Genomic DNA, 26,695 nt, shown 5'->3' with positions numbered 1-26,695 from the left:
GCCAACTGGAGAGGGTTGTTAGAAGGAAGAGTGGATGAAAGAACATAGTCTTGTGAAATGCAAGAATTACTCGCAAAGTTTAAAGCAAAAGATTCGTCCAACATCATAGAGAGAGAGAGAGAGAGAGAGAGAGAGGGTGCGCTTCTTGAAAGATAGCTGACAACCCAGTTACAGAAGTCAGAATCACTTAGCCCCGATGATGAGAATTTACTTAACAAACGTTGGTGCCAACAGCAACCATTGGGATTCACCAAAATGTTCCCCATTTATCCAAAGATAGCTAACGTGAATCCGCTGTTGAGGGGGTGAATTCATATGCGTTCGAATCACTATTTTAATAGTGGAGGGATTCAAACTGGAGTTTCATTGCTTTCCGAGGGTACGTTGAAAAGTTGCGATAATCACCATGAAGGAATTGAGGTGAATGACGTCTTCTTTGATATTCTAAAAGAAAAAGAACAAAATGATTACAATTTGATGAAACAGGGGGTTAAAGGGTTTTAAGAGATGTTCTTTCTTGTGGTTATATCAGTTAGTTTAATATCATTTTTGTTCTAGGAGTTTATCAGAACTTTTCAGCCCTCCCTCGTGCAAAGACCGAAGTGGATGACATTGGAGTGTTGTTATTCAGTGGCAAAGATTTATTGACCTTCGCAGGAATATACGGAATGTGGGCTAATTTGCATGCTGTTGGATAACACTACCGGAATACCAGAGGATATAAACGTGACAGAACATGAGTCAACTATGGGGTGCAAACCTTGAGAAGAACAAGAAGGCGCTCGTGTATTACGTTTCGATAAGGATCTTCAGATGAAATATTAAAGAGGGCATGAAATGCTTCTTGCTTGGAATGGTGGAAGGACATTTGTCAAGGTCGTTAATGAAGGGATTAAAACGAGGTTGGCTTTTTCCTGGGTATTAAAATGCATTGAAATCATCCAAAGTGCAAAACAATGCGATAAAACATGCTAACCTTGCAAATAAATAAACGAAAATAAAACACGCACTTAACAGACATAATCCCTCAGCATCATACCTTAGTTGCTTTAGCCATAATTGCAAACAACAGTTTTTATGCTTGTTGATATGGTAACAGCAACAATGCTAAATTGTGCTGTTGTCACAATAAATAGTTTCATACTCGTTCAATTTCCTTCTTGTTGCTATGGGAACCCCAATGTCAATTCCAACCTTATTCACGCTTGTTACCGTGATAAGAACGATGTTGATTCCATGCCTACATTAGGATGCAACGTCACAATAAGGATAATCATATTAAACCTCTTTCTATATCGATGTTAATATCACGACACATTTTTATATTTCTTGATATGATAAATAACAATATTAATTTCGAATGGTTACATTTTCGCGAGCTTTCGTTATTATTTCGTTGCTAGGTAACCATGATGTTAAATCTCGCATGTACGCTTTTCAAGGGCATCCGTTGCCATGGTTACCAAGGTATGACATTTCATCTGGAGGAATAGAAACAGACTACAGCAACGGATTTTTTTTCTCTTTATCTGAGCTTCTTTTAACAATGGTACTGAATCCCGTATTCTTCCCAAACAACGCACTTTAAACAAACCTATTAAATTGCTGTATTTTTCCTAAACCTATAATCAATGTTTCTGAATAGAAAAATTTTAATGATTTAATTTATAAGAAAAGAATGTCTAAGTCAGATCTGCTGACACGTTTGTTAGAGTATTTCCTCCTTCCAATAAATCATTTCCTTTTTTGTAGTTATTTATCATTTTTTCCCTTTTATCCAGCTGCTTCTACTCCCTCTTTAATACTGTCATCACCGTCTTTTTTGTTCTTCGTCTCGCAAATACTAATTATCCAGTCTTACCTCATTTATTATAATTCTATCAATATCAGTAGTTCATTAGGTCCTTCAAAGAAAGTTTCCTTTCTTTACTTTTTACCCGCTTCTTTTCGTAAGAAAATGTGTTTTTAAACAAAGTTCATTATTAGTACTTAACCCGTGTAGCTCAGCTAATTTCTTTTTTTTTATTAAAAAAAAAACTGATTTTTTAATAATTTTTGAGATATTTCAAATTATTGATTTTTCCTACATTTTTTTATTCGGATACGTGTAAAGTTGTTCCACTATTGACTACCCCGGTCATCAATTTAACACCAATCTCGACTAGGCGGTCCTTTTTTTATATAGCGAGTTTTTAATGGATAAAAAAAAAACTGATAATATGATAAGGGTGAATTTATGGTAGACCACATTTAATATGTTTACAGGAAATGCATTTAGAAATCCTACTTTGGTAGCTTGTGATGTTTGATTTATAAAAGACCCTTCTTAATTGAGGTTGAAAACTATTTTAGCTGTGCCAATCTGTTTGTTTAATATATCGTCTGTTTATTGAACTAAAATTCCCATTGTAAACTCTCTGAAGAGCATTTATTGTGACATCATTAACTTATTGTATTGTTGTAATGTCAACAATGGCTCGCATAATGGTTTCTGTTAATTGAATAACAAAAGACGAGCTTTGATACGCTATTGTTGTCAACGTCAAATAATAGCCACTTTTAAAAGGGTCCATTATTTTTATGTTGTAAGAGCCGAAATGTGCACAGATGGGAAGAGGGAGAATACGAACGCATTGGTTGATCTTAAGGCACATCATTTCTCTTCGATAAATAAAAACTAAATGAACGATGATAGATTCTCTTGTTCCAAAAAGAAAAAAATGGCTTTTGTTTGGAGAGCGTTTACTTGCACCACATCGCTTCACCACACCCAGTCTCCAAGAAGCCTCCTGGTGGTAACCCTCATGTACATCGTCTTGAACGTCAACGCTCTTTGCAGTGCGCATGTGCAGTACGCCATTACTGTTTCCGCAACCTGCTGGGCCATGTCTGACCGGACTTTGACAAGTTGCTGAACGTACGTGGGAGGACCGTTTCGCTCTACGAGGTTCGACGAAAGGTTCGCTACCGAAACCCACTTGGGAGGGAGAGGAGTGTGTCCCCCGATCTGAGAACAACGCCATGACCGATGTGTCGGAAAGAAGGCGAGAACCTGACCCGGCCAACAGAGAGACTCTGTACCATCATCGCTAACGGCAGCGGCTGTCAACATGGAGGATCGGAGGGCGACGTCGAGGCCATGGATGGTGATAATAACGACGACGCTCTTGCTCGCTGTCATCTTCGCTGCCGATGTGAGCTACAGGGGAGGTAAGGCCGCAGAAATTCTCTTTCTTTAACCTTACAAGCAGCCCCACATACGGACATAACCAGCTTGTATCGATCGGCCATAGTGAAAGCGTTAAGCCTTTTTCCGCATGCCAGCCGGTGTCTGTGTGTGTGTGCGCGCGCGCGCGCGCATCTCTCTCTCTCTCACACACACTAAGCATGATTTAGGTTTTATTTTTATATAATTTTATAATTATATTGAGCGGACACTCATTTTCTCAGGTTTCGTTTTAGATTTAGCTGATGACAATGAACTAAGAGAACATTTTGGACTAGATTTCTATTCCGTCAGCCAGTAAAATTTGCTTATAGAGCTGCGCAACCTGTTCAGTCTCCGGCCAGATGAGGGGGGGTGGGGGGGAGTTGGAATCACGGTCAACGTAATTCCAATGAGGCCCACCCATAAACTAATTTTTGATAGCTGTATTCACGCAGACGCAATAATCTATAATCAAAACAAATGGAATGAATGAAGAAAATATTTGATTTGTTTCCGTCACACATTCTTGCATCTCCGTGCATGCAGTTCTCATCATTACGGGTCTCGAGTATCCCTTAACCAACTGCACTCATTTCCGTCAGTTAAATGTGTGCGTGTGGGTGGACTTATGGAAAGGCTTAAATGGGGGATCTGATATGATTAACAGGAAGAATGATGCAACGTCTTTAAATTAGCTTTTCTTCTACTTATTCGCGACATCTCCTTGGTTAGCGACAACTGAGCAGGGAGATCATCCACGATTTTGTGTCCATGCGTTGATCCACTTGTCTTAAAACATCAGACTGTGATCTCATCGCTGCGTATACCTGAGATATTTAACCCTCTTGACACGTGTTATGAGTAGCTCAGTTTGTGTTTCCAAACTTTCAGTACTCGCGTACCCCTTTTAAGTAACATCGGCGTGCTCACTCCGAAGCAAAAGTATTTTGGGACAAGTTATAATAATATTTCCTTTTTTTAAGTATTTTCGTTGTTATTAATTACAACCATGAGAAACAAATCCCGTTTAGGACGCGAAAATGAGGACTTTTCATCTGAATGTGAGTTAGCCTATTCCATACAGAGTTGGGAAACCCAATCTCCCTCCTGGAAACTTCGTTTTTTTTCATCAGGCAAACAGGGCCTGTGAATACACGTATCTACAGACATAAAATACTTACGTAACCCTTAGTGCAGCCAATGTGACTCCTAACGACCTTTCCACGTAAACTATGCATGCACACAAGTGTACGTAAAAGGTCAATTAGAGGGTACAAGGCACATTTTTTCTTTTTTTTTCTTTTTTTTTGATGCTGTATTGTCTCAGATAAGTGCAAGTCTGTTTTTCAGTAACTAAAAAATCTAAAGGACCTTTTTAAGCAAAACGTACGTCTTTTGGCACGGATCGACTGACCTCCGATAGGACCGCGTCTGGTTCACGGCACAATCGCATTCCAGCTCTGTGGTTCGAACTGTGTTTGTAATAACATTTTAAACTCCAATAGTTCGAACCACTTTGTTCTAAATTTCATTCTACTTTTTCATTGAAACTTGACATTTCATAATTTTTGTTTCCACTGCATCAATGTAGGATTCGGATAATTAAAAATGTTCCGCGCGTTTGTAATTTATCATAAACGTAAATGTTAAACAAAAAATACCTTTAGAATTATTCCCTTGAACTCAATATTGTTATAACTTCTGAGCAATTGCCACTGTAAGGGGGGGGGTACACCGATGTTAGTAAAATTTTAAAAGCGATAAGTGGGTACTGAAGTCGGCTGCATGAAATTGCGTCACCAGAGGGACTCAACCCCCTCTTGAATGAATTATTAAGTAATTAGATATTGTTAAAAACATCCAAATAAATAACAAATGACTGTGCCGTAGAGTTATTTTTTATGCGAACCTCACTCCCCGAAAGTCTGTGCTCTATAATTTAACCAATAGGACTTACGTTTAACCATCCGGATCCGGAGTCATTTTTATATTATAAACTAATGATTATATGAATAAGTGCAATAAAACTCGTATTTCAGTTCAATAATTAGATTAAAAAAATAAATAATAAATAAAATGAGTAAAAATTGCAAATGGCGTCTGCAATTTTAAATATCCGATCCTTTTCACTGGGATGCAATCCCATATTTTGCAGACGAAAATGCAGAATTGACTTTCATTGTCGTCTGGCAGAGGAATTCTAATTGTTGGCTTCCTTTCCGCCTCAACAATTCGAATTGTTTTTGCTGTTTCGGTAGAATTCTTTGTTCAATCAGGCAACTCCATTCTGTCCCAATTAAATATTTCGTCGTCCTCCCAGAGTTTGCTCGAATTCCTTTGTACATTCGTTGTTTCAAAGTCCCGCAATGCTTTGCGAGCGCTGAAAGGCTTCATTTATTACAACCCATTCGCTCACAAAGCAATTTTTCCATCGTGATCTTAGCGTGTAATTTGTTTTGCTTATCCCTTCCCCCCCACCTCGCCCCCCCCCCCTTCAACTACCACATCGCTTTCAAATGCCTTAGTTATAAACATTCTTTCAGCACCATCCCCATTGTCAAAATCACGAAAACGGAGATAAAACATCGCATTAATCAAATGAAAAATGAATTTCGACGCAGTAAGATTGGGTTCGAGCAGTTCTTCCCACCCACCCCACCCCCCACCCTTCTATGGAAATGACTGCGAATAATGCTAAGGATTTTTTTTTTTATCGTCGCGAACATTTTTAGAATTTTTATGGGCGCTTGCAAGTGAGACGGAAAAACAGAAGCAATAAAGGACAATGCGGATCACACACACACACACACACACACACACACACACACACACACACACACACACACACACACACACACACACACACACACACACATCGTCGCTTATTACCAGAAGATATCTTTATGTACATCAATAAGAGCGCGAGCAAATGAAATACACCACGCTGCACATAATCGCCTTGAAAACGAAGAGACTGAGCTTCATTAGAATGCATAAAGACTCAGCGGCGAATATTTAGCCTTGATATATGCGCAGCTCCCTATAGAAACAACACACACAAAGGTAACTCTTGCAGTATCTCATGTAAATTGGAAATTACCGACGCTGTGCATCATTCTGATGATAAACACCAATAAATATTCCAAATTTATTAAATGGTAATAAAGAAAAGGGTGATAAAAATGGTAAAAAAAATAGTAACGGTAAATTATAGGCGTTTTTGACTGTTTCGCCCCCGTGGAGACTCATCAGAACTTAGAAAGTCAGCCATCACTAAGCCTACCGAGGTTGCCGTGTGTTTCTGCGCCAAAATGTACAATTGCTGTAGGATTATCCAATTATGAGATAACTTTTTAATTGAAATCCTTAGTTATTATGATAATGTGGTTTGTCTTCATCTACACGTCCATTTAAATAAACCTAATGATCATAAACCACGCAATAAACGCCATGTTGGGCATTGAATACATTTTGGAACGTTGTGGAAATAAAATATTAAATTATAATATAATATTATCATGATAATATTAAAATAATATTAAATGATAAAATATATTTTTAAGTTATCCATTTCGATTGGAACGTGGATATCAAAAAAGGATCTTCTTAAGTTAACACTGAAGACCATTGCAAACCCCTTTAGATTCTCTCAAATCATCCGAATACAACTAACTGTCTCAGTTTTCTATTGTTCGCTCTATAAAAATGACTTTTAAAATATTTTTATAACTTTCTTTGGTGGGCGATAGATGGCGTTATATGTAAGTAGTGGATAGTACAATTGTGTGTAGATGGCGGATTCAGTAATGGTTGGTTGTGTGGAGTGGAGTGCTCTCCCGCGATGAGTTCTTTAAACTTCTTGGAGGTTTCACGTAATAATAATAATGATAGTAATTTTATATTATTATTATTATTATTATTATTATTATTTATTTTTATTATGAAGTGCTACATTTGAGGTAGGATGTGGTTTGTCTCTTTTCAATGGCGAACATGTTTAAAAATAAAAAAAAATAGTAGTTATCCTCAAGAAAACCCTCTCACTGGAGACACAAGCGAATAGCTCGTTTCCTAACAACATTAGCACATTATCTCCGCGCTTACGGTTTCAGGGGTCAAGTACAGGTCATGTTTAAAGCAATGGTCATGCATGAAGTCATGTATAAGGCCACGATTCGCTAGTGGATTATCACTCAGACCTCTAATTTTGAAATTTTTATTTCTATTTGATGATAAAGTGTTCAGATTTCCGATTCCATTCTAGTCATAGGTCGTTTCAAATTAGATGCATCAAAACTCGAAATATTTTACTAGCGTTCAGTTATTTTTCGATTGTATATATTAACCGACTAATATTTAAAAGCAAAACGACTACAAATGTGTGATCACGTACCTTTCTCATTCACGAACAAACCTGCTTGACGAATATATCTTGGATCGAGAAAAAGGAAGAAGGAATGATGTTGTTCGTTGTATTAAAGCACTGGCAGCCATGACACTTCATTGAAGTTATACACTCAATAAACAGCGCTGACAAGCTGAAAAAATATTCTCAGTTCCCGATTATCCACGTATAACTTAAATATATTTAATCAAATAATAGTATTTTATTTGTATATTGAAAAAAATTATACCTGCATCGCTCGGCTTGGAAAACAGGACAGTATCACAACTATCATAATTTTACTATGTTTATAGAAAATATATTGCGTTGATTTAACCTTGGTATCTTCTTGGTTCCTATTCCACTGATGAGACCTCAATAGTGATCGAAACCGGTCTGAGTACGGATTCTTCCCATAATGTCTTTGCGATATGGGATACTACGGTAATTGATGTGAAGGCAACAGCCTCTACATACAAGTAGCGTAGTCGGGGATGCACTTTACGTGCAAACTTCGTAGATATACGAAATCGGGCTGCTTACTGGAGGCTTGAAGTAGTTTGAAAGAGTTCCATGTTTGATCTATAATACATCTATTATGATGTATTATAAATGTTATAAATTAATATCTGGAAATTGAACCATCGCAGGATAAAGAAAGAGAACTTATGTGGGTGGAGAGACGGGCCACATCAAAGTTTCGCCACCTCGATTTGAATAACCATCGGCTTGAATAATTTTGAAGATAACTTCGGTAGGATGATAGTAATCATGTAAACGTAATGATCGTAAGATCTTGTACATCCCCTTGAGGGTTCATAACACGAATATGATTATGATAATGATATGAATAATTCATTCCTCGCGGATCAACGCAACCCTCTGCTTTCTTTATTTCCATCTTTTCGGCTTCCTGTTTTGTCACAATTAGCAAAAATCCCGCTTTCATTCTGTTGCGTCGGTGGAAGGAGAATATTGTGAACCGTTCTTGCTTTGTGGTGATCCATCTCATTTGAATTGCTTTTCTCACTGGGTCAGCGTTCAGTTGCACGCTCGAAAATGTTGCTAGTGAAAATATTACACTCGGAAAATACGAAAGACAATGAAAGGGGAAAAAAGGTTTTTTGGGGGAGGGGGGCACTTTAGAGATCGATGATAATCGGGTGCGCAAAGACAGCTGCTGATACTGATTGAAGCAGTTGCGAACCAAGCATATTTTTCAGTGCAGCATCCATCCTCTGTCGAATTCACATCGCAGTCAGAGACAGTTTTTCCGTTCCTGACTGTATAAAGCAGATAGATAGTTAGTGAAAGAGAGAGAGAGAGAGAGAGAGAGAGAGAGAGAGAGAGACTGCGCGTAGCGGTGCACAGTTTATCATCATAAATGGAAAGACAGTGTGACTTTGTGCGCGGTACGATACAGAAATCGTCAGTGTCGTACAAGTATCACGGGAACTAGCACACTGCTGTGGCGTTCACAGAAGTATACAGGGAAGGTCGTACAGCAATAAGAAAGTATATTCCGTGTATTTAGAGACGTCTTACTTTAGCAGGTGAAGGAGAGTTACAGAAACCGTGCACCCCACAGGACCAGAATTGTCCGTAAATGGAAGAAGAACATCCGTATATGGTCTGCAGAGGAGTACATCAATGCGTACTGAGTCGAAACCCTTTTTGATATATATGAATCCATCCACGAGAAGTCGAAGGACCTCTGAGCATATTAGTGTTCAGGATGCAGGGGAGGACTTGGATAGAAGCTTATTGGGAATACCTCATCAGGAAGGCTGTTCCAGAGAACAGAGGCGGACGGGATAAAAGAGGATAAATAGAAGCAGGTTCGGTGCGTTTGCAGTTGCACAGTAAAGGGATGCTTGGCAGCTGCTGCTCTTGTATTAACAGGTGTAACAGAATTCTATCACAGAAGACCCAGAGATCGATCCATTCCTGTCAAGCAGCTATAGCGAGGAATAGAAAGGAAGAGTCCCCGCCCGTTTTGGTTGCACAACGTTCACGGCAAGACCAGAATATGTCACTAGCATCATGAAACAACGGGCTCTTTGTTCTAAACGGCAACACTGCTCACCTACTAGTAATAGCACGTGCAGCACTTCTGTCCCAACAACTTCTTAATGGTTACATCTCACCTAAACATTGAATTGGCTCCTTAAGCTCGAGCCCAAGGTCACCCTGCGTATTAAGCGGGCTTGCCTAATAAACCGGCTGTTTATCGTATACACAGTTCGTTTATCATTTTATAATTTGTGGATGGTCAATAATGCAACCAACGATGGTTGCGCGTATCAAACAAACTTTTCACGAAATGCGATAATCCATCAGCTGGTTCGTAGTGCATCAGATTCTTATTGTGCCTCGCATCGTATAATAAATCATGTCGGTGATTAACTTATGGCATACGACATCCGAAAGAGCACTAAAACGCTCTTAAAGACCACCTATTATTCTTAAAAATGTCCCGGATGTCGATTTGTGGTCGTCTTTATTAACCGAAACAAGCGATTTCGGCTCCACTTTGCACTACTCCCACAAATCATCTCGGTGATCGATGGCAGTCCATCAAAGGGCATCATCAACCTTAATAGAACTTAACCCCGTCGGCCTAACATCCGTCTAAGCCCAGGAAACCCACGGATAGAGAAACCTATCCCCGAAATTCATCAGCGTCTTGAACATTACTAATAAATCCATCTCTGGGGATACGAATTTCGGCCACGAACATAATTCTTCCTTTCCGAAAAGGACCAGGTGGTTCTTTCCAGGCGCATCCAAACAAAATTGCCAACTTCGTTAATGAAATTCACGGAAGCTTCTTATAAATAAAATGCTCGGTGGTGATATACGAACGGGCTCACTCACCTTTTCACCCCCAGCCATCCATTCATTATTGCGGATATTTCCAGAAATGATACGAAATGTTAGGGCGAGGAGGGGGTTGCGCTGTGCCACACTAATGAACAAAGATAGCGTGTTGGCCACCTGCTATTGATCACCAGGGAACAAACGGGAAAATTATTCTCTTTGGAAAGGAGAGTTGTGGCCACCTGAAACTGTAATAAAGAAAAAGAAAGTTCACTTAAAAACTGAACCGCTATAATGGACAATATGTTACCAACAGTATATCGTCGCGAGCGAGCATTGCAATTGTTGCCTCACAATAAAGAATAAAAAAAATTGATACGTTTGGAGTAACAAAGCAGTTGAATATTGTGACGTGTTACATGCGATCCATTGTTGTCAGACAACACAACTGTGAGTCATCACGACTACGTAAAGCAAATGAATAGAGAACAGAATCTACTGTGGTCATTACCATAACTTTTTCCCTACTGATATACATAATAGAGATTGCTAATGCCGGTTTGGTCGCGAACAATGCACAGCAACCCCTCAGGAAATAGGTATAGCTGATTTACCACTCCTGTGTAGGCCTATCAATTAAAGGTAATTAAGCCTTTTCCTGTCTTAAGCCAGCTCATCATAAGGTGGAACTAACTGCCCCGATACACGCAGATGCGATGTGGCAGTTTATCCTAAGAATGGACTATTACCTTCGATATTAATGGGTTTTTAATAACTGCAAGTTGGGGGCAGATTTCCTACCGGAATTTGGGGGGTGATTTGTGTTGAAGCTTTGTTTCCTTTGAGGTTTAACTTATGGATATCGCTAATTATGATCAATATAGCGATAGAACTTGGAATTAGAGGGATATTTTACGCAAGGAAATTACTAGTTGGTGCGTCAGTATTTTAGAAATTATCTAAGATATTGATTCTGAGCTTAAAAATAACGTTTGTATATTTTCTGAAAGAAAAAAGTTTTAATGTGATATAAGAAAGAAATTAAATTTTTTTAATTTAATAGAAAAGTGGGGATAATAGTGCTATTCCTAATCTAAAATTCACTGCAATGGCATTTGTGTTGATGTTACTCTGCATAGCTTCTGTGCTATGCAGTGAAGCATACCTACAGCTGAAACTTGTCACGCTTCTGTGAGGTTTTCCTCTTTTCAATTTTTCATTCACAAATTACCCCTTATTAATCTCTCTCTCCCTCCCTCCCTCTCTCTCTCTCTCTCTCTCTCTCTCTCTCTCTCTCTCTCTCTCTCTCTCTTGTTTACCTTTATCCCAAAATAGCCAAATATATAAAATATATAAAATATATGAAATATATAAATATATAAAATACTTTTCCAAGCTTGTTTATCGCCTAATCTTATAAAACAAACTACTTTCGAAACAAAACGAGTTTTTAACAGTTCATCGCTTGAAAATAAAGGCAATACTTCTTAACTGTTTAAATTCAGCAATCATCTGTTTAACGATCGCATTCACTGCAATCCACACTTAAGATAATCGGAAAGTAACACATTAATTAGGCGGTCGAGCGATAAAACCATTCGCAAACAATTATTCGATGAACTCATTCAGAAATTATAACTTCTCTTCCACAATTATTGTACACCAAATGTTTTAATAAACAGCTCCAAAGACTGAGGGATAGATGAACATCAGAGCCATCTAGTGGTTGTGAAAGAAACAAATAATTGACGAATGCCAGGCATCTGAGATCTTAAATGTATGTTTACATTTCCGTTGAGTCTGATCTAAATTAGACTGCAGCGCCATCTAATATGTATGTATGCGACCTTTTTTCGGAAAAATGCACGTTAAAAGCATCTGCCTTTCTTTGAATAAGTTAATTCAGAACTACTTCCCCTATGATTTCAAGCCATCGGAAGTATTCGCTTAAGAATTACATTTTTTATTATGGCCACCAGATGGCAGCACCAAGCGTTTCTTTTTTTTTTTTTGTAGTTTTACGTTGAATTCCGTATTAAACGAGAGCCTTAATATGGTTGTTGTTAAAAATGTAAGACGTTTCTAAGGAAGAAAAATATCTTTTATTTCGCGTAAGAATTTCCTCTCTCTCTCTCTCTCTCTCTCTCTCTCTCTCTTTCTCTCTCTCTGTACTTAATAATAAATATATCACGCAACTGATTTCAGAAAAAAACGACGGTGGTAAAGTGAGTCGCCGAATCAAATGACAGTAACAGATTGGAGTTTCTTGTTTTTGAATTAGGGGCCCCGCTTTGTGAGCAGCTTGTCGATGGAAGCAGTGAAGAAGGATTCTTTCTTTTCGCATGAAAAATGGAGAAAGAATTTATGTATTTAGAAAGAAAAAAAAAACTTTGAGTACATTTACGAGTGGTGTGTGTGTGTGTGTGTGTTAAAGCCAAACCAGTCGGCGTTCCGACGAAAAATCGCGTCTAATATTGAGCGTTTGCTTTTGCTCGGTAAATCACCGCAGCAAAAGGAAGTTGCAACTTTGGAAGTTTGACAGGAAATTGCGCGGTGTGGGAACGGCTAAAAAGGAAAAAGATGATGAAGCAGAAAGCCTTTTATTATGTGCTACATAAATCCGTGGCATTCGCTTAACTATGCCGTCGTACAAGGTTAAAGTGTCGACAGAACTCCGTTATCAACGGCACTTCCCCGCTACGAATGCTTTCCTTCCTCCCACACACCTGCAATCAGCCATTGCGAAATGCTTACTTGGTTCGCAAACTATTTTTTCCGTCCTAAATAAGTCTTCATCCGCAGCCACCAGATATTAAAACACTCCGAGACCATGGCGATGAGCGACCACATTACGGAACTAATTCCAGGCATCGTTGCCATGGAGACGGGATCGGAACGTACACCCAAGCAGTGCACCCTTCTGAGGATGGATCATCGCTCGTTCTCATATATATATATATGTGTGTGTGTGTGTGTGTGTGTGTGTGTGTGTGTGTGTGTGTGTGTGTGTGTGTGTGTGTGTGTGTGTGTGTGTGTGTGTGTTAAAATATATATAAAGAGAGAGAGAGAGATAATAGAAAGAAAATAGGGGAAAAGGTGAATTAAATAGGATTAAAGTGGGTTGGAGAGAGAGAGCTGAAAAAAAAGATTAGTAGAAAGACTGTAGGAAAAGGAAAAGAACAATAGAATAAACTAGAGGAAAAAACGAAGAGAAAACAAAAACAATAGAGAAGCGAGAGAAGAATGTAAAAGACAGAAGAAAAGACTGGGAAATAGGCTAAAAGAGAAAAGCGAACTGGAGAAGAAGAAGAAGAGAAAAGACAGAATGAAAGAGAAGAGTCAAAAACAGAATGAATCGGGAAATTTCTATAATCCAAGAATAGAGTGAAAGAGCGAAAAAGTTAAATGAAAAGAAGAAGAAATGAGAGGGAAATAAGATAGGGAAAGAGAAGGAAAGACAGAAGAGAAGAATAAAGAAACGAAAAGAACAGTGAATGACTAAGTGTGGAAGTAGTACAGAAAGAAAAAAGAAAGAACGAATGGAAAAGGAAATAGATGAAGAGAATGAGAAGAAAATGAAGCCATTTAAGAAAATCGCGAAAAACATAGAGAGAGAGAGAGAGAGAGTGAAAGGGGATACGTTTGAGAATGCGAAAAAATGACAGAAATGTAAAAACTGAAGTTGAAGGACAGAAAGAAAGAGAAAGAGAGAACAACCACGATGAAAAGAACTAGAATGAATGAAAGGTTTGACCCTATTTTAATTGAAAAAAAAAATTGAAATCTCTGAATTTCGGTTTAATGCAGGAACAGATCTCGTGACACTTCGACTTGAAGAATTCAAAGCTACTTGATCCTGTCTTCATTAATTCCGTCTAAAACCGTCAGTAAGCCTCGGACTTCTTAACAGTTTCGGACAGTTGCTGCGACTGTTAAGAAGGCAGTTTTGATGACAATCACATCCACGAAGGTCCAAAACTTATGACGCATAAAGAAATTTGAATAAATAAATATGTTTATTTATTCCGAAAACACTTTTTATAAATCTTACAAAATATTAATATTTTTCTCATCTTTCGTGTAGAAAACTACGTCATCAATGATCGATTCTGAAATGAGTCGGAAATAAAATTACAAAAAATCCAGCAGCGAAGACAATTATGCTCAACCTCACTTCCACTCAGCTTCATAATCCACAGGTGCGCGCCCGTAATTGGAGAAGGACCCCAAGTCCCATTCCCGCAATATTTTATCCTGTTCGAGGCTGTCAAAGATAAGACTGCTGCTTTAATGATTCTCGCGTAGCCAGTTGTGGGTAATAAGTGTTGTTTCGCGGTCGGAATTGGTCCCAAAGCCACAACAGTTACCTCGACAAAGAACGCACGAAGAAAATTCCGATCTTCTCTCACTTAAAAAAAAAAAACGCGCTAGTGTTCCAAACAGCTTAATTCCACTTAGGTTAAGATTGATGGCCTCATTGTTGGTCAATTAACATAAAAACATTCCTTTTTTTTTCCCCTTTAATTGTTGTAGTTGATTTTATTTTCGCTAGATGGCGCTGGCATGTTTACTGTATGATTGAATTTTGTGTCATTAGTCAGCTCGAAAAAATAATAAAACCCATTCTTCAACAATACTTTGTGTGCAAGAAGCAATCTATTGGCTAAGAAAAATGCAACGACAGCAAAAACATAAAAATTGAACCAACAACATCTAATAATACAAGAATACAAACATCAACAATGACCCAACAATATGTTGCAGGAGTTGTCTGGAACGCAAAACACGTCACAATCTCGAATTGTACATTTCATGCACGTTGCTCGAGAGGTATTGTTGGCCTTATTTTTAAGGCGCATACTTAGCCTGTTTTTGTTTAGTTCGTTCTTTTTTTTCTCTGAGTGTGTAGATTGCTGTTGCTTGTAGAAAGCAAAAGGACCAATCGATCAAGCTCAAAAACACACTGGAAAAATAAGATTGGGGGGCTATCATAAAATGGTTACATACTGTGGGTACGAGACTCGTGTCCCTGTCACACGAAACTTATAAATTACCGAACGCTGTGCAAGACAGAGAGGATTCATTTATTTATAACTTAGAAAAACATAAAGTATGTTGTGAGAAAAAAGAAAATGCTGTGCGCCAGGAGACAGAATGGATTTACACCAGGGTTACTACATAAGCGACATATAAATCAGATGTGCGATTGGAAGATGTGTTTTTCCTTTATAAGTGGACATCTGGGATTATTACGTTCGGAATTAAAGTACACTACTTGCCAAAAGTATAGGAGAGTGCATTAGCCATATGGTGCACCATTTTATGCTAAGTTTGGGAACTTAGTATCTCAGAATCTCACAGTTGAAATTTTTTACATTTAATTCAACGAATCGATTTAAAATTGCGATCCGAATATGCACTGCTTCTCCATCCCTGAAACACTGGCCGTGCAATCCGTTTATTTTCCATTTATACACTCATCAGCCAAACTATTATAACCACTTACTCAGTAGCGTGTTGGGCCTCCTTTGGCTGAGATAACCCCCCCCCCCCTCCTTGCGTCCATCTTGGAATGGGCTTCTCTAGACCACCGAAGGTGTCCTGAAGTATTCTGGACCAGCTTGACCTATTAACGTCCCGGAGGTCAGCGACCGAGTGAGGCACTGTCGTCGACCGACGGATGCAAACAATCCACGTGATCCCACCAATGTCCGATGGGATCGAAACCGGGACAAGCCTGGATGCCGCTGCCATCGTCCTGTTACCGGCCACCCATGCAGTCGCGTTTGCAGGAAACAGGCTTAGTGGTCATATTGATTTGGTTCATAATTCTATATATTTTTTAAATACTGAGTCTAATGTTTACAGTCACGGACGTCGCTGATTTCTCACATTGTCATAATAACATCCATTGGAGCTACGTTTCCAAGGTTTCTTCTTCAAGTAAACTTACGGAATTCGATGTTAAGGATATTATTAAACAAACTCACTTTGAAATACGTATTTTGGCTTAGGATTTAAAAAAAAAATCACATTTTGTGTTGAATTTTTCGGTGTTGTCCATTTGTGCAACTACAAAGAATTTTTATTCCGTGATGTATAAGTAAAGTATGTTTGTGCTCGTATGTATAACAAATTGATATTACTTCTACATTTTTACATTATTTTTTTAGATAGTTATTTTTTATTGTAAGCTTCCTATTCTAGTACAAAATGTTGAACAATCATATGAGTACTTAAGAGCAACAACTTACGTTACTCATATGAGTAACGTAAGTTGTCTCTTAGTAGTAAAAAAGTAGCTAAATAGCACTTAATTTTTTTACATTTTACACCTGAAACTGGATCTTTTTAATACAATATTCTAAAACTAATAATTTATATTATTATATTGAACAGAGCGTCCTCATTTCTGTGTTAAAATAAATATTCTTTCATTCGAGTTTTGTATTTGTTTGGGTTAGTTTCATTTCTTAGTGTTAAAGGAAGTGTGTTGAATATTTTTGACGCTAAACAAGTATAATGTTTGTGTATTGCTTCTTTATTTGCTTTAGAAACTATATTTTAGGCCCTTATGTCTACTAAGGCAAGCATCTTGTTTGATATTTACGTATTCGTTGTCGTTTTGTATGACTAATAGTGCCTTATAGGCGTATAAATATCTCAGGGAAAGTATGTTTAGTATGGTGTATTTATTATACATTGCAGCATCCTTATATTTGTTTCTAGTAAAGATTTGAATTACTTTATTCTGATTCGTGTCTAAAGGTTTCAGCGTAGTTCGATAGATTCCTCCCCAACTTAATATACCATATTGCAGTGCGCTTTGAATCCAGGCAGAATATAATATTTTTAGCTTATTTAAAGTTAAGAATCTTTTTAGGTAGTAAAGTCTGTTTAACCCAATCCTTACTTTATTTACGACATCGACAATGTGCGGTTTCCAGCTTAAACGACTATCCATTTTTAATCCCAAGTAAGTCATTACATATGAATAAAATTTCTTTATTGAGTTAAGAGCATAAAATTTCTTCCTCAGCCACGTGTCTTTATGTAAAGGGTGGGAGGTGAAGAATCCAGATGCACTCCTTGCGAGGAAGCCCCCGATACAATGCCACTGCTACTTAGCAAACATGAAAGCATCTTTTCCTTCTTAAACTTAGAATTTATTCTTATACAAAACGGACAAACCGTCCTGAGAACACGTATTTGACGAACAGACATACCACACTCATCCAAAGACTTTACTCCCTTTGCAAGACTTTAGCTTTCCCCCCATTGCGTGTGTGTACATTTCCATCTAAAGTCCCTTTTATTTCTTCTGTTTATTCCCTAAAAGGCACCACAATTGCATCTCTTTAACAAACTCCCCCCCAGAGAGAGCAGACTTGCATCGAAGTGTGTAATGGAAACGCAGATATTTTCTTGGCTTTCTGCGCTAATACGGAAGCTGTTGCAGACACCCCTGGTTACCTAAGTGTTGTTTTCACATTCCACTTAGCAACTTAGGCAACTATTTCCATTAGTTTGTTCCATATCTTCCTCCTGCAATCTCTTCCCCTCGGTGATTACCAAGGGAGACAGATTATTCGTACGACCTGCCATCCACGGCTGTTCAAAGGAAGCTTTAAAGAGAAAGAAAGATCTTGTAGCAAACAGGTATCGGTGCTTTGGTTAACGCGAAAGGGGTGGAGAGGAATAGTCGCTCAATTTCTTCCCACTATTGTACAAATTCCCGGGACAGAGCCAGTAAAGATCATTTGCACGAAATGCCGATATTCAAAACTGATATAATTATTCGCAAATAAACTTAAAGTAGCTTGGAAGATTAAGATATAAACGCTCTTTATAAAATGCAGTGCCCGTAAATAAATAACAAAAAAAAAAGGAAAACATTTGTGGTTAGTAACGCGAGCTACAAAATTATGCGATCAATAATTGGCGCTCGTCCAAATATTGCACTCTCTTGTTCTGGGCCAAATATGATCTCCTGGTATGCTCCCCCCCCCCTCTTTACCCTTCCCACCGCTCTCAAAGAGGAAGTGGTAATTTCTTCTGCCAAAAAACCGAGTTTTTTTCTCTTTCTAAATATATAAAATAAGTTGTGAATGCGGACTAAGCAGCGGATCAGAGATGAGAACAGATGCTCGGGCCTTGAGTGAGTGTTCACAAAAACGTAGGAAGTCTGATAATTAGTGGTCAAAAGGAGCACAAATAACATTAAGAAACCATTTGGATAATCATTCGATTGTCATTAATCTTTATGGCAACCAGAGAGAGAAAAATTGATTATTGGGGCATAAACGAGTAATCCCCCCCCCCAGTCTCATTCCTGCTCCGATGGTGGGGTTTCATGCTGGGCTAATACCGTTAGAAAACGATGGATGAAATGGGTGATCCTTCAGGTGGGATTTCGAGAGAAGAATGGCGTTGAATCATGTGACTTTTGGTTCCCTATTCCGTTGCGATTTCAAGATATCTTCTCGAAATTAGCAACAGCATCCCCACGTAATATCTTTCATAGATGCAGCCACCAAACGTCATCCATGCCATGAACTGTGGACTGATTGAATTCCTTTTTTTTTTTGGCTAGATGGATGAAGCAAGAATGCCTTTCATATTCCCCGTTGTCTGAAGAGGACAGTGTAAGGATAAGGTGTTATTGAGCTATAAGCTCTGGCCTTGACGGGGTAACAGCAATAGCCGAGCCTCAGTTAAAACTCCATTGGCTACAGCAGTGGTTCTCAAACTTTTTACCTCTGAGCTCCACCTGACAAGAGAAAACACTGTCAGCGCCTTCCTCGCCGGTTTCATTAATTAAAATAGAAGTCATACTAAGTTTGACGTTTTATTCCATTTATTTTGTGTTTTCTACACACTATTTAACAGTTTTTGACACAAAATAATTAAAGTATCACAATATTAGGCCTACAATAAAAATTAGTTTTAACACTTGCAGTTAATCAAAATATGTATTGAAATGAAACAATATTTAACTAAACGTATTTAATTAAGTTAAGGGATATTACATCCCATATTGTTTCTTAGCCGAATAAGAAACTCAAAGAGTTTCATGCCGAATATAGTAGAAACTATATAAAGTTCGGCGATTCCAAGCGTAAGCAAATACCTGGATAGTGCAGCACCTGATCCTTTAAGGTAGTGCAAGCTGAGGCAACTCATAGAAAGGGTGGAGCAAGCTCCGATCACTATTCTTGATATTTACCCATAATGCGAACTTAGCTCCTAGGAGCTGTATTATTGTTCGACATTATGAGAGAAGGTCACTACCCAGACCTTATGAATAAGTAAAGCCGTCTCTAAAAATTCGGACGATCCCTAGGCCACTCAATTGTGGGCGAAAGACCGTCCATCTCAGCGTTGGCTCCACTCAGTGATGGCCATCCACCCACACACCACCACCGAGCAGAACCGCTCATATTCCGAAGAAAAGCATTCACCGACAAAGCCCCTCACCGGGCCGTGCCGGAGAACACTCTCCCCGGAGACTCAAATTGCTCCCTCAAGGCAAAAACCTTAAGAGAGCGAACTCATATTGGCAATAGCCGAGCCTCAATTAAACTTCATTGGCTACAGCACTACCCAGACCGGTTTCGACCTTTTTTGAGATCTCATCGGTGAGTAGGTAGACCTAGTTAATACCAAGTTTGTAGCGAACAAAACTTACATCCCTTCTATGAGAATTGCCAAGAAGGTGTCCTAATAAATTACTAATTACATGAAGAGCCAAAGGCTTCAATTCGGCGACATGAACTTATTTAAGTTGGATCAGGTGCTGCACTATCCAGGTATTTGCTTACGCTTGGAATCGCCGAACTTTATATAGTTTCTATATTTGGCATGAAACTCTTTGAGTTTCTTATTCGGCTAAGAAACAATATGGGATGTAATATCCCTTAACTTAAATAAGTTCATGTCGCAGAATTGAAGCCTTTGGCTCTTCATATAATTAGTAAAAGTATTTAATTTTTCTCTGTAAAAATAAAAAACATTTAAATATCGAAGTCTACTGTGATGGATGAGCCTGCTTTTGAGAACAAAGTTTATCGAAACGTGGTGTCATCAAAAGTGTTTCTGTCTGTATTTTTATTTGTTGTTATTTTTAAAACTGATTTAGGGCAGTTTTAATTTTTATCTGTAGGAAAGTATGTCTCGCCCCCCTTTCAAGCTATTCGCCCCTCCATGGGGGTCACGCCCCATAGTTTGAGAACCACTGGGCAACAGCATTCCCATCTATTACCATCTGGATCTTATTGCCTCTGTTAGTAGTACACTAAACGAGTTTTCCCCTCGTCTCATGTCATATGTTAATATTCCATTTAATGTCTAGTATGTGTTTAAATGAAATCCTATCAGCATTTTGGGTGGGTAGATCTGTTTTCTATTGTAAGCGTAGTCTGAAGTAAGTTGAAACGCATGCAACATTAAACGTGCGTTTGTAGATTTTTTTTTCTATCGTTAGTAATTAGGTTATGTAAATTTATTTCGTAGTTACCTCCCATATTCCTGATCCAGATTACCGAGTAGGCCCAAGAGTAATAAAAGATGTGCATAAACTTCGTTGATATTATTGTTTCGATAGATTCTGTATATCTATCAAAATGGATATATAAAAAAGGGAAATAGATTTATTGTATAGAATTCAAACGAAAGTTGTCTAATGAATAATATATTTTTAAAATAGACTGTATTTAGTAAAAGAAAATAAGGATTATAAAGGCAGTATCAGTACACTTTTTTCTTTAATTAATATGACTGTTATAATCATTTTGTGACCTGTTTTGTGATTGTAGTTATTTACAACATCCGCATTGTAACTATGTTAATCAAATTTGGATGCAAATTTTAACACAAGCTAACAAACCACAGTAGTTTTAGCATTTTTATGGTGTTCCCACCGAAATCCCCGTTGAGATCAAACGTGATGCATTTTCAAAGCACTTGAGGCCTTTTATAATAACACACAATAGGAGACATCCCTTTAATTAACATCAATGGCTTTTAATTATAATATCGCTTCCCGAAGACAGCTTTTGTTGAAGGCGCTGTTAAGCCTGCACGTCACTATTCTCATAATATTTCGTTTTGTAAAAATAAGCGTTGATTTTCCTCAAATTGTACGTTACATATTACAATACATAAAATAAAAAGTATATTTAATAATAACCGGATTTAGTCTTGGGGATTGAATAACATGAGAGGAGAAAAAATCCTGGTTATTAGCTTAGAATTTACTTAAAGGGAAAAAATATCAGTGAAAGAACTTGCGATATTTGAATATTAGCGTATAGAAGCCATACAAACCTCTATCTATCTATCTATCTTTCTTAGTAGGGTGGGAAGGGGCTATTCTCCCAACTTTCCCTTTAATTCTCTTTCGCGCGCGATATCAAAAGTTTCCTAAGAAATAGCTTCAAAGTGCTCAGAACTTCCACAAAGCGAAGCACCCCTAGCAAGCAGATAAAGAACTCCGCCCCCAAGAGCAGCACATAATTAAACTCCCCCTCCTCTTAGCTACAGCGCGGAACATGAGGGTATCGCCAGCCAAAGCGCTCATTAAGCCACCGAAAGAGGGAAGGGGGGGGTCTTATTCCCTATAAGAAGATTAAATAGAAGTTGCACAAGAGTCCAGAATTCCTACAGATCCTAATAGGATGAAGTCCTCCCCCCCCCCCTTCCACGTCGCCCCGATTTGGTCTCACATCCTCCGCGTCTCATTCTCCTACTTCCCTAGCTAATTCAGTAGGATCGGAGCTACTTAAGTTTTTTTTTTCATTAAAATTTCACATTCCAAGATTTTTTTTATTACTTCCATGAATATTAAAGTCTAAAATACGCCTGAAAAATAATTACACCCCTTTCTGGGCGGTTTTATAAAGCAAAAATGATTACGAAGTTTGTGTAGAAATGCATGGTAGGGTGATTTTTCATAGCCATCAAGCCGATGTGCGAGTGGTTGGGAGAAAGAGGCGAACAATAGAAATCTTGTATTCAATGGACGTGCGATTGTGGGGGAAAATAAGGAATAAATATAAGATGTTTTAGAGTTCTTCTTAAGACGTGAGAATGCTTGGAAAAAAGTCTTTAGAATTTGTAATAATGCTACGAACGTGAATTACGACAACAAAAATGTGGAAAATCTTAGTCTATTTGTAGGGAATTGTGTCGGAAAATTATTTCTATGCGGTATTCCACAGGTCATACGTTACAACAACCAAAAGCAAGGGTTTTTGACAACCTTTTGTTTTAACCTAATTCTCAGTCTGTTCACTCATACGTCATCTACGATTTCTTCAGCCAACCTGCCTTAATGCCCTGAACACGTCTGAGGACACACACACACACACACGCAAACTCCAACTGCGCGTGTATTAATTCTGCTACCAATAACAAAAAAGACTCCCTAAGGAATTTGTGTATGGTGGAGTTGTCCCACTAAACGTGAACAAAAAAATAATAAAAAAAAACAGACCTCGGTGACATACAATGCAATGAATGTTTTATTGTGTCGTATGATTATTATTCAGATTTTTTTTTATTTTCTTCGTTCAGTGGTAGGTAGAAAATAGAATTAGACACGAAAGGAGGAAACTAGTTCTGGCGATCAATCATGTTTCTTGGGTAGAGTACATGTGAAAGCAGAGTGGGTTTGTGTGAAGTGTATTATCGCTTGGGTTGTTATAAAAGGGGTTGTTGGTGCTACAAATAAACGCATATTAGCAAACATCGCTTGTATGAACAGTCTCACATTCCAGGTGTATGATACAAACATACAAACTGTCAAAGGCCAAATACTTTTCTGATTGTTTATTTACTTTTTTTTTTAGCTTCAACATTGTGAGATTCGTTTTCATACAATCGGTTTTTTTAAAACAAACGAGAACATACACACGCAAACTCTTGGAGATATGTGGCGTCATCTTATGGTCCTGAATTCTAAAATGAGTTTTGTGGTCCTCGATTTGTTCATTTCTTTCTATCTCAAATAAATTTGAGATTTGATGGAATCATTTTCTGGCCATATTACCGTTTATTATGATGATGTGCGACCACCTGGAAATTATTGAGAAAGTCGACTATTTTTCTCGAATTTTGAAGGTAATTTTAAACTGTAATTTTTACAAAAAAATCACGGCTGAATTCATCAATTAATGAGCCTTTTCTTGTATGTTTTCCAACTGTATTATGATTTTCAGACTCGAGTAAATATGTAATCATTGTAAATTATCGTGTTGTCAACAGATGAAATAAAAACAAAACTTAAACTGTGACATTAATTTGAAGTATATCGAGGTGTCTATTAGATAAACTCGCTTTCAGGAAGCTTAAAAATAGCATAAAAAATCCTCACGAACTAACGCATCTAATTTTTCTATTTCTGGATAATTCTTCTGGGGAAATCACTGATAACATTTTTAACGAGTATTTTTAACAACAGTTTTAACAATCGAAATTGTTTGCCATGTTTAGAAATCTTAAAATTTTTTAGACTTATTTCCAAAGGCAATAGACGGAGCTCCTTCAGCCATGACTAAATTTTTGAAGCCGATCTACACCAATTCATCCATCACCGGTAGTCAGGTAGAGGATATCGTTTAATCAAAGCTTTCATGAAAAGAGAGATTACGACCGACAAGCTCGGTCATCTTGTGAACCTAAATCCTAACAAGTGCATAAGTTATGTTTGAAATAGCGTGAGTTCTGTGGTCGATTTTCTTGGGTCGTGGGATTAAAAATCCGAATATCCTGGAAATCAACTAACACGATGAAGAAAAGCACCCAATAAGTTTCCCTACTCAGTGAATAGAATCTATCGCGATTTTTCTTCCGGTTGTATAAAATTTGAATGCAAACCATAGCACTAGACCGCTAGAAGAAAGATTGTAAGTTCGATTTAGTCACCGATTGAAGAGACTTATCTAGATCTTTTATCGACTGGTTTCTTAGTTACTCAAATAGGTTTTACTTCCAAAACTTGGGATTGCAATCTCGTAACTCAAGAAATTGGCAGTATGACTCACTGTTTCTGACAATAATATATAGTGTTAAGGACACGAGATTGCTGCAGTTGTCTACCTTACTCTCTCTATCCTCAATGCCTGTGAAAATAGCCTTGGACCAGCTATAAGTTAATGCTAAGGGTAGTAGGCTGGTGGCAGTCTTTAAAAAGTAAGGGCTTAATGGCCTTCCTTAGGAAAATAAAAGGCTGTAGCGTATTTATTTATATTAAACTTTATAATTTTTAGAATAGAAGGTGCTTTAATGTTTATGGTATTTTTAAATCAATCCTTCTTTTAAAATTTTAGGAATCTTTTAAATTTTCAAAATTTTGTATAATTATAAAAAATCATCGCTTTTCTCTAGGCTGCATTTGATATAGAAAAAAATTTCTAATTTCACAAAAACTTTAATTTTTTTTAAGAAAAAAAATCGTTTGTTAGAAATAATGAATTTTGCACTGTATAGGAACCCGTCAGTTTGAAAATAATTCCATCCTTCACACATCTAAATTCTTATTATCTAATGTTTTTTTTTCTCGAATCAATTCATTTTAAATATAAATATCCGTAACGTATAACGTCTCAAAAGAAATGTGAGAAGCGATCATGAACAGTGTATCGCATTAGATTAATTCTCCTTTCCACCTCGTTTCATAGAGAGAAATTAATTATTCTCTCTGTCGGCCCATCTTTGTCTTCTTTTTCCCCTTACCTAACCTCACGAAATCAAAACCCTTCAGTAATTTCCCCAGCTGTAGCCGGTTTATAAAATATAGGATACGTCAAATGCAGGTGTTGCGACATCAGCGCCACAATGCGTCATTATTAATAGTTTCTTTTTTTTTCGTGGCGAAGTCTTAATCTCTTCGTGCCCGGTTTTTAATCATAACACATTAGCGATCCTACAGAAGAAGCGACATCTAGTGTCAGTTACGAACATTAATGCCGATTTAAAATTTCATTAAAAAGAAACATAATACGATTGAGGAATGGGTGTTCGAAACTGTCTCGCCGTACAATAGAGCACTTTATTTTGTGCAGAAGAATCGAGATCACCATATCAAAGGTGGGTTCTCTATTGACGTGTTTATTCCAACAAAGAAATCTCGCTATTCGAGTGCTGGTAACCATGACAACGAAACAACAGGCTATCGGAGAGTCGCGAGTGCAAAAGGAATATGAGAGAAAATTTTCCGATAGATTAGGTAAATGCATCATTTAAATGTGTGGCTCATTAGCAGATGACTCCACTCCCCAGGTATGCTTCGGCAAAAGCAACTCCCCAGAGCTAAGCTCGTGTGCGTGTCGGCATCACTTCAAAGTGCATCAGTTTGTTGTGGACCTAATGGAGTTTTACTGGCAGGTGGCGTCCAAGCCATTGATAGGCGTCGTGCACTCGAACTAAAAGCGTTTACGCAAGCACATAATTACCGCAGGCTTGGCTGCTTTACGAATACCGAGATAAAACTGAGTGCGACGATAGTTTTCCGTGAGTATAACCTGCGCTGACCCGAAATGAGCGAATCTCAGAAATGCCACTGGACCTGGATTTCCTTTTCAGCCTTTTCCGACCGTAGGTGACTTTGTAGGCATTGCCACACAAAGTGTTCCTGGTGAGATTTTTACAGGGCGGTTCACCATTGCTTTCCCCAACCCCCCGTTTTATCCGGGCTGGGGACCGGCATATGGCTGGGGGGGGGGGGTATTCATGTAATCCAGTGTGTTCACAGGGCCGGTTTGTCTGTTCTGGGGAACAAAAAAACCCGAGTTCTCGGGTGAAAAAATCCCCCTACAACCGTATGAGACCGGCTAACTCACCTTTAGTCGAAAGAGACCAGATAAAGGTCCTCACGTCTTGGATGGGAATTGAACCCAGGCCTTTTCCGACCAAAGGCCTTCGTCTATGCTACGGAGGGTCTCCACAGGTAAGCAGCAAACAACAAATCTGATGGCAGCGGATCTTATAACGGGGAACTCTTGGACGAGATAGAATTCATCATTTTTTTCTTTCTACTATCTTTCTCTCCCTCTCTTCTCTCTCCCTTTCGCTCTTTTCCTGTATTTTCTTTCCATTCTGTTTCTTCTCTCTCTCTCTCTCTCTCTCTCTTTATTTGTCTCTCTTTTTTCATTTCTCTCTTTTCCTCCCTTTATCTTTTTCTTTCTATTCTTTCTCTCCTTTACCCATCGACACTGGTTCTTCTTCCTTCTGTTTCTTTCTATAGCCATGTGTGTTGCACAAGATGCTCGGCACCTCTTTGAATA

At 38.1% G+C, this 26,695-nt stretch overlaps 1 protein-coding gene across 1 annotated transcript in view; it reads left to right on the top strand.

Annotated features, from left to right (window-relative positions):
- The first annotated feature begins 2,992 nt into the window (after nucleotides 1-2,992).
- Nucleotides 2,993-26,695, top strand: part of LOC150107939 (tolloid-like protein 2) — a 29,207-nt gene continuing 5,504 nt past the window's right edge. Inside the window, exon 1 of the mRNA XM_090415468.1 lies at nucleotides 2,993-3,210. Coding sequence (XP_090271594.1) covers nucleotides 3,111-3,210 — 100 coding nt within the window. The 5' untranslated portion in view covers nucleotides 2,993-3,110. The remainder of the gene's footprint in view (nucleotides 3,211-26,695) is intronic.

Source organism: Typopeltis vanoorti, chromosome 3 (genome assembly GCF_054136105.1).
Source record: "Typopeltis vanoorti isolate ZY-2024b chromosome 3, IOZ_Tvanoo_1.0, whole genome shotgun sequence".
Taxonomy (NCBI): Eukaryota; Metazoa; Arthropoda; class Arachnida; order Uropygi; family Thelyphonidae; genus Typopeltis; species Typopeltis vanoorti.
Note: the sequence above shows the minus strand (reverse complement) of the source record. Positions and strands in the feature narration are given on the sequence as shown.